This window comes from Aptenodytes forsteri, unplaced genomic scaffold (genome assembly GCF_000699145.1).
Source record: "Aptenodytes forsteri isolate BGI_AS27 unplaced genomic scaffold, ASM69914v1 Scaffold227, whole genome shotgun sequence".
Classification (NCBI taxonomy): Eukaryota; Metazoa; Chordata; class Aves; order Sphenisciformes; family Spheniscidae; genus Aptenodytes; species Aptenodytes forsteri.
In genome coordinates, this window is record NW_008795365.1 from 3178410 (window position 1) to 3194159 (window position 15750).

The following is a 15750-nucleotide window of genomic DNA, read 5'->3' on the forward strand; positions in this document are numbered from 1 at the left end:
ACAAATACTGGCTTCCAAGAATTTGTGTGTTGTGGTTGGATTCTCAGATGTCTTACAAGTTGCAAGCTCTGATCAAAGCTTTTTCTGCATCTGTAATGCTCATAACATCTCTCTATCATGTGAATTTGTTAAGTACATATAAACTCCATTTCAGCAATTTTCTGCATAGAGCACAAGTAGGATCTTGCTCTTCTACCCATCCTGCAGTTTTTGTGAAATTATCTGTAACTTCATAATGATATAACTCTGTTCTGTAAAATTTATTGAAAGTGGGTAGGGAGTTCATAGTTGTTTTTGAAAGATGGAGGGATAGACAGCTAAACACCTGAAACTGACTATATTAAAAGCAAAAATAAACATATTCAGACATGAGAATTGCATACGCCTCCTTTCACAGAACCAAGCTAATAGTTCTGTCAGGTGTCATTTATGATGAACTACTACACAGGCACTTTTTTCCAAAGCACAGGAGCTGGCTAGGTCAGGTCTGAAGTGCAGAGTTTCATATGTAAATAAATAGATACAAACATAAATATAAGTGAAAACCTGTGTATGCTGTATCTTTGAAGCAAATAAGTATAAAATACACCAAAGAGGAAATGTTTAGTGAGGTAGTTTGGAAAAAATGCAACTTGAAAACAAGGTGAATAACTGGATTCTAAAATTAAAGAAAACTCTGCAAAGTGTTTGAAGTTGAGATGTGAGACTGTCTACAAGAGGAAACAGTCAATGAAATTTTACACTGACTGGACTGAAAAGAGTTGGGAATTGTGAAGTCCACAAAAAAGATGATTGTGATAGTTAAATGGATTTTGATTATGATGAACAGATGTTACAAAAAGTGTAAGAAATTAATCTGAAACTTGTGGAATAGAGATCCTGTCAGCTGTAGAGAAAAGCCAGGCTTGGTTCAGCTGAGAGGAATGCAAACAGCAGACATGAAAACATCTATAAAATAAGAGGAGGATGGAAGGATACTTCTTGTGGAAAGTTGTTCTGATGTAGAAGAGAAAGCAGCTTCTGTGCAACAGCAGAGGAAAATCCCAACTGAACCTACACTGTTTTTGATGCACAAAGAGAAATGCCAGAGCACCTTTTTGCAGAACTTGGCAGGAAAAGGAAAGGTTAAAATTAAATATGGTTGAAATTCAGAATTGTGGAAGACTTTTGTTGGTTCTTTTGGAAAGGTAGCTTTTTCAGAATTGAGGGTAGATACAATACTAGGAGAAATATTTACCATTACCAGTGGGAAGAATAGGAGAGAATTTAGAAAGTAAGTACCTTAGTAAGTTTTACAGAAACAGTTCCCCCCTCACCATAATTGCCCCATTGTAACACCCTTTGTCTGTATGATTGGTTTGTGAGTGGGAGCAGCAGCTGCCAGTGCAAATACAAAAGAGCATGCACGGCAAAAAAGAGTCTGAGACCCCTCTGAGACCTCACTTGTCACTGTTATTTAGGCTCTATCTGTCCTTCCACTGGCTGGAGGAGATGGAACGAGGATCACCAATTAGTTTTTGCAGGCTTTGATCCCCAAGTAAGCTTCCAAAAAACATTCTAAAGCATTCTAAAAAACACCTCTCATGTGTTAGATACTTTACCTTCTTTTTTTCCTTAGTTAAAAAGATTTGTATTTTATAATGCTGCCACTAAGGTCAGTCAGCTCTTTGGGCAGTTGGAAGATGTTTTTTCCATCTAGGCTGAACTAGCTTCAAGTATGCTTTGTGTGTGCACATGCATATATCTTTGCCACATAATAGAGCCTGCTATTGGTTTGAAAGCAATAGATGTTTGAAGTGTTAACACTGGAAGGAAAACTGTTAGCTTTTCATGACTTGTGGTTGGTATCAGTGCTGGTAAAGCCTAAAAATGGTCCATTTCAGGGTCTGAAACTTTTGCAGGTAGATGCTTTTTTTTTTTTTGTAGAAGTTAAGAGTCCGAAAGTTTCTGTCCTGGATTGTCTCTACTGCTCGCTGTCTTATGTAGACAGGTAGAAAAGATTGTCTCTGAACAACCAGATTATTGATTTGCTGGTATAGTATGATTTTTTTAGTTCATCTAACAATCTGATAAATAACAGAAGAGGGGAATGCACACAAAGCTTTTTCCTGCCTTGAAATAAAGAAGGGGCAATTTACAACTTCAATCCATTCCTCATGTCTGTTTTCTGTTTGCCTTTATCATCTGCTTAATACATTCTGTCAAAGGAGCAGTGAAGGTGTCAGGATGTAAAGAGACTCAGTAATTCAACCTTCTTAAAGGAAAGCATTGTTACTCATTTACTATGATTTTTGATACATTTTGAGGATGAAACGTTTTGAATAAAATTCAGCCAAGTCTCATTCAATACCATGCTCTTAGGCACTACTACAGAGCACTGTCAGAAGACTGTATTTAGGTTTATAACATATGAACATAAATTTGTATGTATTTATACACGCATATATGTCACAGAGACAAAAGCACACAAAATACATAAACCAATTTAAAGAACTTTTTTTTTAATATACTTTAGAAGATTTGTGTGAATGTAAACATTTGGGAAACTTGTGCAGCAGAAGTCACTGTAGGCACTAGCATTTTGACCTCGTAAATAAAAATATGCAGGATTATATCTTTCACTTGAAAAGTAACGGATGTTTAAAAATTTGTGGAATTTTAGTTACTGCTTCTTAGCCCAGCACAACAGATGCTATACATTTCCTAGCAGATTTGTGCATGAGGCATATTATATATGACACCACATTATTTAATTCCACTATTTAATGAAAGGCTACCTATTAAAAATTTTTATAGCCAAACGAGGAATCTCTTGCCATGTAACCATAATGGATGGAAATAATAAGTAAATCACCAGTTTACATGTATGCAAGCAATATTTTCTATATATTATTCATAGCATTTGTATGGTTAACAATTCTAATAAACTATCAAACCCCATTAAAATCTTTGAACGTTGTGAGGGTAAGACAAAGAACTCTGTAAGCATAAGGCACAAAATATCCTTGTGCACATCCAACTGTTATGGACTTCCACAGTTCTGCATTCACTATGACTATAACTTCATGTTCACAATGTGTAAGTAGTGTTGTGCACAGTTGCTATGATAATAACCATATTCTCAGAACTCTTTGGACAGCTGTAATGATGTTTCACTGTGTTCCACTGACCCTCATTTCAACTTAGATTTAACGCAGCTATAGTCTAAATAGATTACTAGGTTCATATAGTTTAAGAATTAACATGGCAGGTTAATTAAAAACACATTGTAAGGTGCCCCTCTGTGGGCATCTTTCATTCTTTTTGCTGATATAGATTATGTTTATTATGTTTATTTTGTTCAGAGCATTAGAATAAATAACACAGTATAGTACTGTATTATTAATACCTCTTTTTTTGGGTATTAATTTGTGCTTAAGTGCCAAATGTTGATGCTACTTTAAATGGTCTCTTCCTATTTTTGAGTACTGAAGTGCTACAAATGTGAACTGCCCAGCTAGTGTCCTGACCCATTGTAACATAAGTAAATAAAATACTGGTGTGGACCAAAACATTTTCCAACATAAACCTGAAAAACAACAACAACAACATGCAAAACATACTGGTGCATGGAATATATCCACCACACAAATAAAAGTTAAAAGACAAATGGGCAGAGAGAAAATATAGTCACAGACTGATTCCATTTTGATATCTTCTGAAAAATTCCAGAGTGGTTAATTCTAGGTGACAATCAGGTAAAAAGATTGTATTGTACCAGTCACAGACACTGGACACTTCCTGCTTGGTTCAGAAGAGCAAACCACCTGTGTACTTCAAGTCAGTTTTTTGGTGTCATAATCACATTGATATCATTTTCAGAGACAGAATTACCATCCAGTGGATTTCAGTTCACAGAACATCACAGTTACAGTCAGTCAATCTACTCAGCCACCTCTAGAATTAGGTACAAGGGTGCGCATGTCTGAATTGATTATGGAACAGTCACTGGGCTTCCTGTTAAAATAGCTTTGTCGTGACTTTTTTTTTCCTGTTTGATTCTGAAGTGGTATCAAAGTCCTTAATTTTCAGTTTATGCTGTCTTTATGGCTGCTTCGATCTGTATTGTGATTGTTTAGTTCTTGATTTTTCCACTGAATGCTTGTTCCATTCATGGGCACTGAAGTCACTAGACTCTTAGATTGGGAGCAGCAACAGCAAAGACATGACTGGAAATAAAAGAAAAAGAAAAAAAAAAAGCTTAACACAAATCTATCAACTCTATGCAGATTGCCAGCCATATTTTTCATTCAGAAATGAACAGACGATTCTAGCTGAAGGGAGTGATAGTTGCACTCAGGCAAATTTTTTATCCTAGGATGCAAACAATTCTTGTCATTAAACATCACAAATGCAGCAAATTAGGCCCGGCCTATGCCTCTTATTCAAGAAAAACTTCCACGGTATCACAAGGGAAATTTGTTTGACTAAGGTAAATAGATTGAGAACTGACAGAACTCAATACATATTGTAAGAGCCGAGTTGGTTTTTTTTTTCCCTCTTTATCACTGCACTTCAAATTTAGGTAGCAGCGTGCTGCTTAGCATGTAAGAGAAAAGAAGAAAATTGCCCAGTCTGTGACTTAGGTCTCTTCTCACATCTTAGAAGAAGACAAAACTGTTCAGGAAAAGGGACAGTGAATACATTGAGGCGTATAATTTTTCACAGTTAAGAACAGAAGGTCATTCAGGATCATACTCCCAGGTTCTTCACAGGCTGGTATGTTCAGTTGTCTCTTCTGAAAGGAGCAGAAAGGATTCTTCAGCTATCGTCCCCTCCCTTCACAAACACTAGTGCCTAATTCTATGTAGATGGAATCTTTACTTTAGAGGAAAGAGTTAGGGCCTCAGAGGAGCAATGGCAATAACAGCAGTAGATCCATGACTTCTGTAAACTCAATGAGAAGGGAGTGTTGCAGAGAGGTAAAGCCAGACTTAAGATATATGTACTATCTATCTATGGGTGGGTATGTAAAATAACAACAGAGGTAGGGTGAGAAACTCAAATACAAAATCGAAAGATTGCTTGAATTAATGACCTTGCTACTAGAAGGGAAAGGGGAAGGATTAAATTATAGCTGAAAATTCTTTAATTAGAGTTGTTGGATGGTAATTTTATTTGGAAGGACAAATGGGAAGGATGAACTAATGATACGAGGAGCAGCCTGGTAGTACTCACTGTTACTTCTCCCTTTCACCTGAGGACAAGTTCAGGCATATTATCCTCTCCACAGTTCCCAAATGAAGTAGGAGACCATAAAAAGCAAAGCTGACTTCTTATTTATCATGTGAAAATACTCCCTTAAAATAGTTTGTAAGTCTGAGCAGGCTACAGACAAACAGGTATTCCCTATTCTAATAATTTATTACGTTTTTTCAGTAGCTTGAGTTGCCTATTCGCAGACTTAAAGTTTAGTGGTACAGTCCTGTCGCCTTTTGTTTTTCTTTGCAGATAAAGCTATTTCAGTCTTCCTTTTCCATTTCATTACTTACTTTACCACTATATGCTTTCATTTTCTTTCTTCCTGTATTGCCTTTATTAGGTGAACGCAGACTTGCAGAGGCACAGTGTCACAAGGAAATTATTTTAGCCTTAAAATAAGTTTTCATGTGTAGGAACTGGAAAAATACAGGTAAAAGCCATAACGCGTATTTAATTGCCAAAGTCAACTCAGGTGCCTGCACTGGTATTCAAGCCTGAAAATTTTAGTCGTTAATGGGATTGTTTAACTGCAGGCAGCTTGGTGTCCTATGTATGTGTTCTTTGTCTTCATCTAGAGTGGGAAATATGTTATCAACCAAATTCTATTGCATGTACATGTCACATGCAGATAAATAGTACTTACAAGAGCGTGTCTATCTCGGTTTACATGTTTACGTATGAGGACTACGTCAAACTTATTTACTGGCTTAGCATTTCCGATAAAGTGGATAGTTCCACTTTCAGTTTGGTATGTGTGCTATGTGAGCTGCTAGCTGGTAAACTAGACAATTTATATTCTTTCATTCCTTTGCATGCCTCTTCTCCCAGCTGCTAAAAATAGATAATAACTAAGTGGTTTAATACAGTTCATTAACTGGACATAAAATCTTACCAAGAAGATCTTACCTGGAAACAGTTTTTAAACTTCTTGCTCACAAAATACAGAGCTATTGGGTTTATACAAGAGTTCATGGTTGCCAGGTTGATGCTGATGTAATCCAATGGCAGCAAGAAACTAGGCAACAAAAGAGAAAGCAAAACATTACATCTGTTCATACACTGTAGAAGCATCTGTGCTTTTTGTGGTTACAACCTCTTCTGTCACAGAAACTAATTCTCTCTTACCTAACTCATAGAATAATAGAATCATTGAGGTTGGAAAAGACCTCTAAGATCATCGAGTCCAACCGTCAACCCAACACCACCATGCCCACTAAACCATGTCCCTAAGTGCCGCATCTACACGTCTTTTAAATACCTCCAGGGATGGGGACTCCACCACTTCCCTGGGCAGCCTGTTCCAATGTTTCACCACTCTTTCAGTAAAGAAATTTTTCCTTACATCCAATCTAAACCTCCCCTGCTGCAACTTGAGGCCATTAAAGAACTAAACTCCAAACTCCAACTCCCTCAATCTAATCTTGTACCATGCCAGGTCTGTAATAACCTCTCTCACAGAAGTTCACAAAAGCCAGAGGAAAGTGACTGCAATGCTGACAGACAACATTTATTGAAATTACGCTACCCCATTAAAACTGAAACCCCTGAAAATGGATGCAGCTGAAAAGTCATAAAATAAAGTGTTTGCTCTTCTAACACCACAGTTGCATGCACAATGACATTTCTCACATAAACTCCAAGTGTGCGGCATTATATTTTTTCAGTATAAACAATTGATTGACATAGAAAATGAAGTACCTGAGCAGTTCACATCTGCCGGGGTCTCTTTCATTGTATACCATTTTCTTCAAAATTCGGCTCAAATGGAGAGGGAACCAGCAAAGAGCAAAAATCACTACTAAACAGAAAACTGTCTTTGCAACTTCTCGACGCTAGAAAAAGAAGTAAAGATAACTATGACTGAGTGCCTAATTCATATTGGTAGGTGATTTTAGTGTAATGATGTTGGCGGCAAAGTAATCTGGATAGAGCATGCAAGGATTCCCAAAGCACAGCTTCCAGACTACCTGATGTCCCTGAACTGGTTTTTATGGGGCTTGTCATGTTCTTGATTCTGGCCATCCTCAACAGAACCTGCTCATCACCGAGACTGGAGCAGCTGGAGCACACAGGTCATTGCCAGGACACTGTAGATGTTAGCCAAGGAAAATCCACTGCTGGGCTTTCCTGAACCTGATTACTTTCCCAGCCGTTCTTATTCCTCTACACTGGATTAAGTTTTCTGGCAATCCCTCAGATAAACCTCTTTCTTCAGAAACATGCATAATCTGCAAGAAAACGTTTTCATGAGGGAAACTGGGATCACACCTGCTTGATAAACCACTTGTACCTAATCCTTGATGTGGGGCAATCTGTAAACCCAAGGCACCTAAATCAATTGGCAATAAAAGTTTCATTCAAGCATGTACCTAGTCAGGATGTCAAATTGTCTCTGATGTATTATTTTATATTTAGTATGCATCATGTTACATAAAGGGATACTGCACAGTATATTGATTTTGCTATGTGATCCTTGTTATGTGATCTTGATGTTCTTAAGCAAATAGTTCCTCTACAAACAAAACTTTAGAAATGTCTGTATTACAGCTTAATCTCATAATGCTTAGGAAATAATTTCAATTTAATGGATATTTTATATGGGTCTAGAGATTTACGGAGGTTTTAGTGGATTTTTACGGATGTTTTAGTGGATTTTTGACAATGCATAACAGTGGTGCTTGGTAGGCATGGATTTGATAGAGAAGCATATGAAGGGATAAGAACACCACTTCTGAAACTGCCACTGTAATGTAACAATAACAAGCATTGCAAGGCTCTGTCATCGTAACACTTAAAGTCAAATGTGTGATTACAGTAAGTCATGTTAGATTTGAATATGACTATTATTGTTTCTTCTTTCTTACAATAGCAGTTTTTATCAAAATACGAAAAGGATCGTGACTAGACATTAATGTGGACAAGGCTGTAGGGAAGGAAGGAAGGAAGAAAGAAGGGCAAAGGGTGATAGTTAAATAGACAAGCATTCGTAAGTTGTGGCATAAAGTCATCGTCCAGCAAACAGTCTGAGTAGCTTGCTGGGCACTGCACGTCAGGATGGGAAAGCTGGAGGGTGGATTCCCCCACCCCGTACATACCATTCTAGTTCTAATGGGTGGAGTAGCTTGTGCGTGGCCCTAGGACAGACTGTGTTGCAGGCCCTGGGCTGGATGAGGGGAAAAAGTGGACCATCTGCACAAGGGGAGGATTTTCTGGTCTGCCCTGATCTGGAATGAACCAGCAGAGGAGGAACCTCTGAGAGAATGCACTCCGATGCAGAGAGGACTGCTTTAGGGATTCACATCTGTGAATGTGGAATTTGAAAGGAAGAGTGGAATTTGAGGGGCTGATGTTAACGCAGGGGAAAAACTACAGATTGTTTTTAAAATTTCAGTTAGCAATTAAACATCAGACAGTGCTGCAAAAACAGCAAAGCGAGATCTGACAGTTCTGTGAGTGACTTTGCTCTATGATCAATTGTTTGTACCATTCTCCTGTTGCTCTTTTCAAAGCAGCTACAGTAGTGGTACTGCAATAACCCTGAAAAAAAAAATCCACTCTGTTCTAAACCAGGTTATTCTACAATTGCTTTTTATATGAAACTAAAGTTGCATATCAAAGTGTGCCAAAAGTGGGGAGGACCCATGGAGTCATATCTTTATGAATAAAAAGAAACATTTTTTTGGCAAATCCTTGTAGTTAAATTTCAAAGCATTTAGCCAGTAGTGATTTGAGGTTAAAGAGCAGGAGAGCACAACTGTCATACATACTTAAGAAAAGAAAGAAACTGGCTAGTTTCCTGAGCGTGCTGTCTTCAACACCTCCTTATACTATGATTTAGTCTTGTGTTCCGGGTTTAAATGAATACCTTAACGTCATAAATAACCTACATCCTCACTTTCTATTTCTGTAATGTACTGTATTCAAGTACACTTTGAAACATTTCTAAGTTAACCCAAAGAGAGAACAACAGTATTTTCAAACATTGGTGTTCCTAATATTTACCTGCTTAAGATGTTCACTGAGAGCGATTCTCAAGTTGCTGTTTCTTCTGTTTAACATTTCACAAGTCATTAGCGTATAAAAGATGGCAGTACACGCCAGTGGCATGCAGAAATAGAAACCAAACAGCCACCAATCCTTTGCATCTTTGTAAAACTGTAGATAAGGTAAAGAAAAGAGAAGATATTTTCTTATGATTCGATGGAAAGTACCACAGAAAGGTCTTGGAAAGCGTGACAGTTGGTACGCTGGTATCTGTCTAGTGGTAAACAGCACAAGTTATGTAAACTTTCTTATTGTTGATCTGTTTTGGACCAACATCAAAGTGGGAATTGTGGCAGTGTAAACATTTATTTTACCTTACGGATAGCCTGCCTGTACCTTTGTTGCAATCTGTCTTGGGTTGGAATTAATTTTTTTCCATTGTGTTTTCTGAACATTTACACTCATCCATGAAAACTGGAATCCAGTTTCATGAAACAGACATGCCAAAATGTAGACAGTGTCAGTTTGAGATAACAAATCTTACTAAAAGCCTGTCTCAGGAAATGCCATTTACCTCTACGGCTTCTGTCCTTATTCCAAAAAAGGAAAATTCAAAATGTCTTGTAAGTTTAATCACCTTTTGTTATCAGTGAAAAGATTGGTAGTTGGTTTGCTTATGTACCGGGCAGATAGGAGCCACTTCGTAAGTGTTTGTCTGATGTATGCAAAGCTTAGGATGGGTGGCTTCTTGTGGTACAGCTACTTTTAACCCCTTGCCTGCCATTCATACAATTTGCCTTTTGTGACGGGACAACGAGGGACTTGATAGAGTAGCAGTACTTTGCTATGTAATTTTAAGTGTTAGCTGTGATTTAAGCTGTGGCTTAAGTTAATACATTTATGTATTATGGGAAATACTACATTTGACAAAACACTTAAAATTACTCTTTTCTGTAGATCATTATATTTTCAGACTTGAGAAAATACTGTATTGTGGTTTTTAACTTTTGTGCTCAGCCAAAAGTGTGCACTGAAATATGACATTTTAAATACTTCCTGTCTCTATGTTATTAGTCACTGAGATGGATGTGTGTAAAAGGGAACCTTCTTTCTCATAATCTTTCCTCTAGCTTGTTTATTCCTAGCGGATGTGCTCTTGTAACATCACAGTTCCCACACCAAATGTCAAAATGCTAATAACTGAGGATTATATGAATCCTGTTTGAAAAAGTCAAACTTTTGACATCTTGTTTACATTTAAAACTGAACGGTACAAAACTTTGAACGATGAAAAAAATGGATGCAATTAATAGACTAGTATTTAATAATGTTCATTTTTAAATCTGCTTTAGTGACACTAGAAAGTTGATTTACTAAGAAAAAGGGAATGCTTTTAATTTTTCTCCCTCTGCCCCAACAGTTAGCTGCTCACAGCGCTCGCTAATTTAGAGTATGCTGCTGGTATCTAGGCCACAACCCCACCTCACATGACATTTTTAATTGTGTTGATTAGCTTGTTTCCCCGTTAGCCTCATCCCTTCTTGAGGAGGAGCTACAGTCTGCTGCATAGCTGCAGTGTCCTTGGGGGCAGAATTTCCCCCACTGGGAGCAGAGCTGCTGCCAGCAGAAAACCAGAAAAAAATATGCCTCATATTTGAAGAGTTTGTACTGAGGGGAAATCTAATTACCACTCCTTCTGCAGAGAAAAGGATTACAAATACATGGAGACAATTATCTTTTCCGTGGCAAATTCCTCCAAGTCAGACTAGAATCTATTTATTGGGAAGCACAACAAAATGTGTACTGTGTAAAACCATGCTATGTTTACAAGGAAAACTTTCTGTCGTATCAGTCTACCAGCTTTCGTGAATGTTGCCTGTCCATCAAGAAATATAGAGTTCTGTGTCACGACCCTGACTAACGCGTCAATTCTGTATGAGGACCTGGCTTTGTGAAGTTATAAAACCTACATGAAAATGTCTGTAAATGATTAATTGTGGAATCTGAGTTTCACAAAGCTTACATCAAAGCACAAAATTGGGTTGATTTAAGAGAAGTAGACATTCTTTTGTTTGTCTTGAAAGCCCACATGGAACTGCTTTTCTACAGGAAATGTGCATTTTAAACAAGCTTCCTAGTGCACTCAGCCTCTTGGGAATCATGGTCTAACATGAATCTTTTAAGTCTTTCAAGGATAGCTTTAAACATGAATAAAGCTCCTATTAAAAACAAAAGTTAATCATAAATCCTTCCCGAAGTTTTGTAATTGTTTATTGTGGTGTTTGTGGTAGTAAATACTACCGTTAAGGTTAAAATGGTATTTCCATTTTAATCTCATGTTTGTACTTGCTTGCAACGCATTGAAACACAACACACTCCATTTTGACTGACACGTCCAACATTTACTCTCAGCTTGGACATAAATGCTGTTTTTTTTCCTTGAAAATCAAACTGGTGTGGGGAGATTTGAAGCTTTTGAATTATGCTGAGCAAGTAAAAGATACTAATTCCTGCTAATAAAAGAAAACAAGCTATTCTACTTACCACATTAAGAATAGAAAAATCATCATTAAAGTTAGCATGCCTATGGAAGACCTGAACTGTAGTGTTTTTGAGAAGACGGAAGAGAAAGCTATTCTTTTTCTTAGGGAGAGAGGAAGTGAAGATTGTCCAGGCACATTTGTGGAGAAAAACAGCCATTACAAAAGGGAAATTTGCTGCAGTGTACATTTCATAAATCATATTCTTATAACTACAGCACCTACAGTCATGTAGTCTGTAGTTTAGAAACAAAGATATAGTAATTCCCGGGCAATTCCACTCCATCTTCACCCGTGTTAATTATTTTCATTAGGGAATTCCTTTTGTCTTCTCTTGCAATTGTCTCTTGCTCTTTCTCCCATCCCTGCAGTCTGTGTAACCCTACCAAAGTTGGGGATGTTCCACTGAAAAACACTAATCATCCACACTTTTTATTTTCTAGATTTCCTAGCTCCAGTTTGCCCTATCCTTCCCAATTCTAGCCCAAGCCATGTTCTGATCCATTAAAAGGAGAAGTGCCAGACGTTCAAAAAAGAGAAACTTGCACTCTATCATGAAAAATTCTAGTCCGGAAAAAAATGGAGTTTCCCTCAAGACTTAAGACTTGCACTATCTGCCTTCTCTGAGACAAAACAGAATATTACTCTTTTTTTATTACTGGGTGAACGGTGGCTGGCCCTTCTTTGGGTTCACAAAGGAAAAAATGTAAGATACCACTTTCCCATTTTCTCAGTGTAAGGCCAGGCGGAAAATCACTATCCCCCTATGCAGTAAAGACCTATTAATTCTGTAGTGACTACTCACCTGACTTGCTTTGAACAAGCTAATGTGGGTATTGGCAACTGTTAAGTTGCAGTAGCACAGAGGATGAGGGCTATGAAACGTGCCAAAGAAGCCTGGTGTGTCTCAGGCACTTCTCTTGCTCTTGAGTTGCTGTATCTAGACGACAGCTAACAGTGCCCAAGCTACCTAGGTTGGAGATGTGAGTCTGTCAGATTTATAGTCATGATTTCTTGTAAATGAAGGGATTATTCTCTGTTTGACTTTGTAAGTGCATATAGAGTAGGAAAAGTTATGTTAGAGCATGGCCCCACCCTTTTCTTTATCTGCCAAAAGAGCTGGCTACTGCATGCAAAATGATGACTAATCATGGTAAAACACGGTTTTTGACAGTTACAAGCTCCAAGGTGTTATACCTAGAAACACAATACCTTGCAAGGCTCTGGCTACCCTGATACATCTCTTGATTGTACTTTAAGCAGGCCCGAATTGCAAATTTCTGTATTAAGAATCCTCAGTAGTGAAGAAATGAAAATGTTGTAAAGTCCCATTTAGTATCTCTGGCTGAAAGTAGAGACAGGTCACTGTAAATGAAGGATCCTGTTTGCACCAATATAGATTAGAATACATTTTGCACTTTAATGGATGAATAAAGCGTATTATAATCCAGTATCTTAATTGTCTAACCTATATACTGTGGATTCCAAAAAGAGAAGAAAGGATGTTACTTACCAACATAAAATTGTTTGTAGGATTGAGCATGCAGGTAACATAACCTTCATCCTTGTATCTGAAAGGTACCACAGCAAAACCAATTGCTTCTGGAATAGCCAGTATGAAGGACAGAAGCCAAATGGAGAAAATTTCAATAGCAGTGATCATAGGGATTCCAATTCCCTGAACGCGGCTCCAGGAGGCAACTGCTCTATACCTGAAAGAGACAGGCGTTAGCTTCCAACCTTCAGTTTCTTCCTTAAATTCAAAGATCTTGGTTCAATTTTATATATTAAGTAAAATCCTAAAGCTGACCTCTTAGACTTGTGTTGTTTGTTTTTCCTGCCTGTTCCAGGGGCTCTGCCAGCTATCAAGCCACCTAGGACACAGCAGAGCACATCAAGGGGTGGATAGCAGAGAGCTGGCTGCAGCTGTTCTGCTTAGGCACAGGGTTGCGTGGAATTCTGCTATGTGGACTATACTAATGATTTCTAATTAAAGTGGGCAAGGTTTGTGAGGACAGACTACATCTCTCACTAGGTCAACTGACATAACAGAAGAAAAAAAGCTTCCAGGCACACAAGCCATTCTAATAGATACAAAACAGCTATCTCCTTCAGCTACCTCAGCTGTAACAGCAGTGCTATCCAAAGTGAAGTTGTCAGCATCCATGCAATGAAATACTGTGAAAATACTCTTGATGAAATGAAAATGCATTTGTTCTATTTACACTATTCAATGTTAAAAATACTGGGTTTATGCGGCATATTCTGTATTTGCCTTACTACAACTGAGTGCTAGTTAGGACTGTCTGCATCACCTTTCTGATGAGAAACTGAAGTGCATGGCTAAGAAGTCTGTACATGCCCCAACCAACATATTTTCCAACTACTTTATCCCTTAGATAGCAAGTTTCTCTGTAAAAAGTGGAATTACCGAAACCTGCTTTCCAATGTGTATGCATTTCATAACTGTAATCTTGGTAAAAGGTGAGAACTCTCAAAGAAGTTTCAAATACAGCCCATGCATTTCTCCCTTTTCCTCTTCCTCTCTTTACCTTCTCTGTCCCTCCAGTGCTGGAGAATTCTAGTTACCAGGCTGCAGCCTTTCCCCCAGCTGGGGAACTGAGAGGGTCTTTCTCCTCTACTTGTCTGCCAGTTTTCAAGGAACTTGTAGAAATTTATTAGCTTTGAGACTTCAACCTCTCTGTCAACTCTGGTCAAAAGGTTCGAAAATTATTTGGAGAAGACTGATAGGCATACAATGCAGAGTGTAAACCAGTCCATAAATAAAATTTTCAGTAGCAGACTTAACTGTTGTCTAGTGATAACAGCAGTAAATGAGTTATATTATTTTTGATCTTGTAATAATCTGAAATGCATGCTGGAGAGCTTTCTGCCATTGGTGATGTAACAGTTTCTAAACTGCTTATTTTACTTCCCCAAAATAATGGCACCTTCCCATTTGGAATTTCAGTGCTACATGGATATTTCATGGCATCCACTGATGAAATAGTCTTCTTTAGTTGAGGAGGAAAAAAGTCAAGAAAAGTTGTTCATCTGCTTTAAAAAATGTCAGAGTAAGAAGTCACTGAAGCAGATTATAAATTGTCAGGAGCTGTGTCATTTTCCTGTCCTGACTATGGCAAGTATTCTTTTCTTCCTCAGACATGCCCTCATTTTCTGCCCCCAGTGGAGAGACATTTGGATATGTGCAGCTGCCACCTCTATTCAGCCTTCCAAGGCACAAGCCAAGGTTAAGCTTTTCAGAGAAGAGCAAATGGGGTGGTGATTTTAGCTGATGACAGCAGCTAACTGGAGTACAAAAGGGCATACCAGCAGACACAAGGAGGGTGAAAGGTATGGGGAAAGAAGATGCCCTCAACAGACCAGGAGGATACAATTTTTAGGTATGTAGGCTCTGAGTTGCAGGGATGGGTGAGCTTTGCAAGGGGAAGGAAAGAACAGGGGAATTTAGATCAGAAAGCTTTAAGCTGGAGGATTAGTTTGTGGAAGGATTAGGGTGGAATGGTAGAGAGGTTATTGGAAGGAATACAGAATTTTGGCACGGGCTTGAAGGCTCAGGGATAACAAGGGTTGAAGGAAAAGAGTAGTTGAGAACTCTGGGTTAGGATGCTTTGAGTGTACTGGCAAGTACTGGATTTTGAATTTCTGAGACGGAAGGAATGAAGAGCTTCTGATGGGAAAAAACATTAGTTAAGGGATATAGGACCTAGGCTACAGAGGTCAGTAAAATTTAGAGTTATTAATAGGCATCCTCAACGCTCCTCTAACCAAGGAACTAATTTGGGATTCACACACACAGCATTTTTCTGATTCCTGTATCACACCCCCTTTTTTGTTTGGAAGTGTGCTTATTGACAGGATGGAAGACTTGTGAATTAAATCCCCTGTAGCCTCGATGTTAGTGTTGTGGTTTAACCCCAGCCGGCAACTAAGCACCACACGGCTGCTCGCTCACTCCCCCCCA

At 38.3% G+C, this 15750-nt stretch overlaps 1 protein-coding gene across 1 annotated transcript in view; it reads right to left on the bottom strand.

The window, feature by feature from the left end:
- Positions 1–2346: 2346 nt before the first annotated feature.
- Positions 2347–15750, bottom strand: part of EDNRA (endothelin receptor type A) — a 32247-nt gene continuing 18843 nt past the window's right edge. Inside the window, exons 3-7 of the mRNA XM_009280248.1 lie at positions 13279–13477; positions 9244–9396; positions 6940–7073; positions 6148–6256; positions 2347–4208 (exon numbers count right to left, since the gene is read on the bottom strand). Of these exons, the coding sequence (XP_009278523.1) occupies positions 4068–4208; positions 6148–6256; positions 6940–7073; positions 9244–9396; positions 13279–13477 (736 nt within the window). The 3' untranslated portion in view covers positions 2347–4067. The remainder of the gene's footprint in view (positions 4209–6147; positions 6257–6939; positions 7074–9243; positions 9397–13278; positions 13478–15750) is intronic.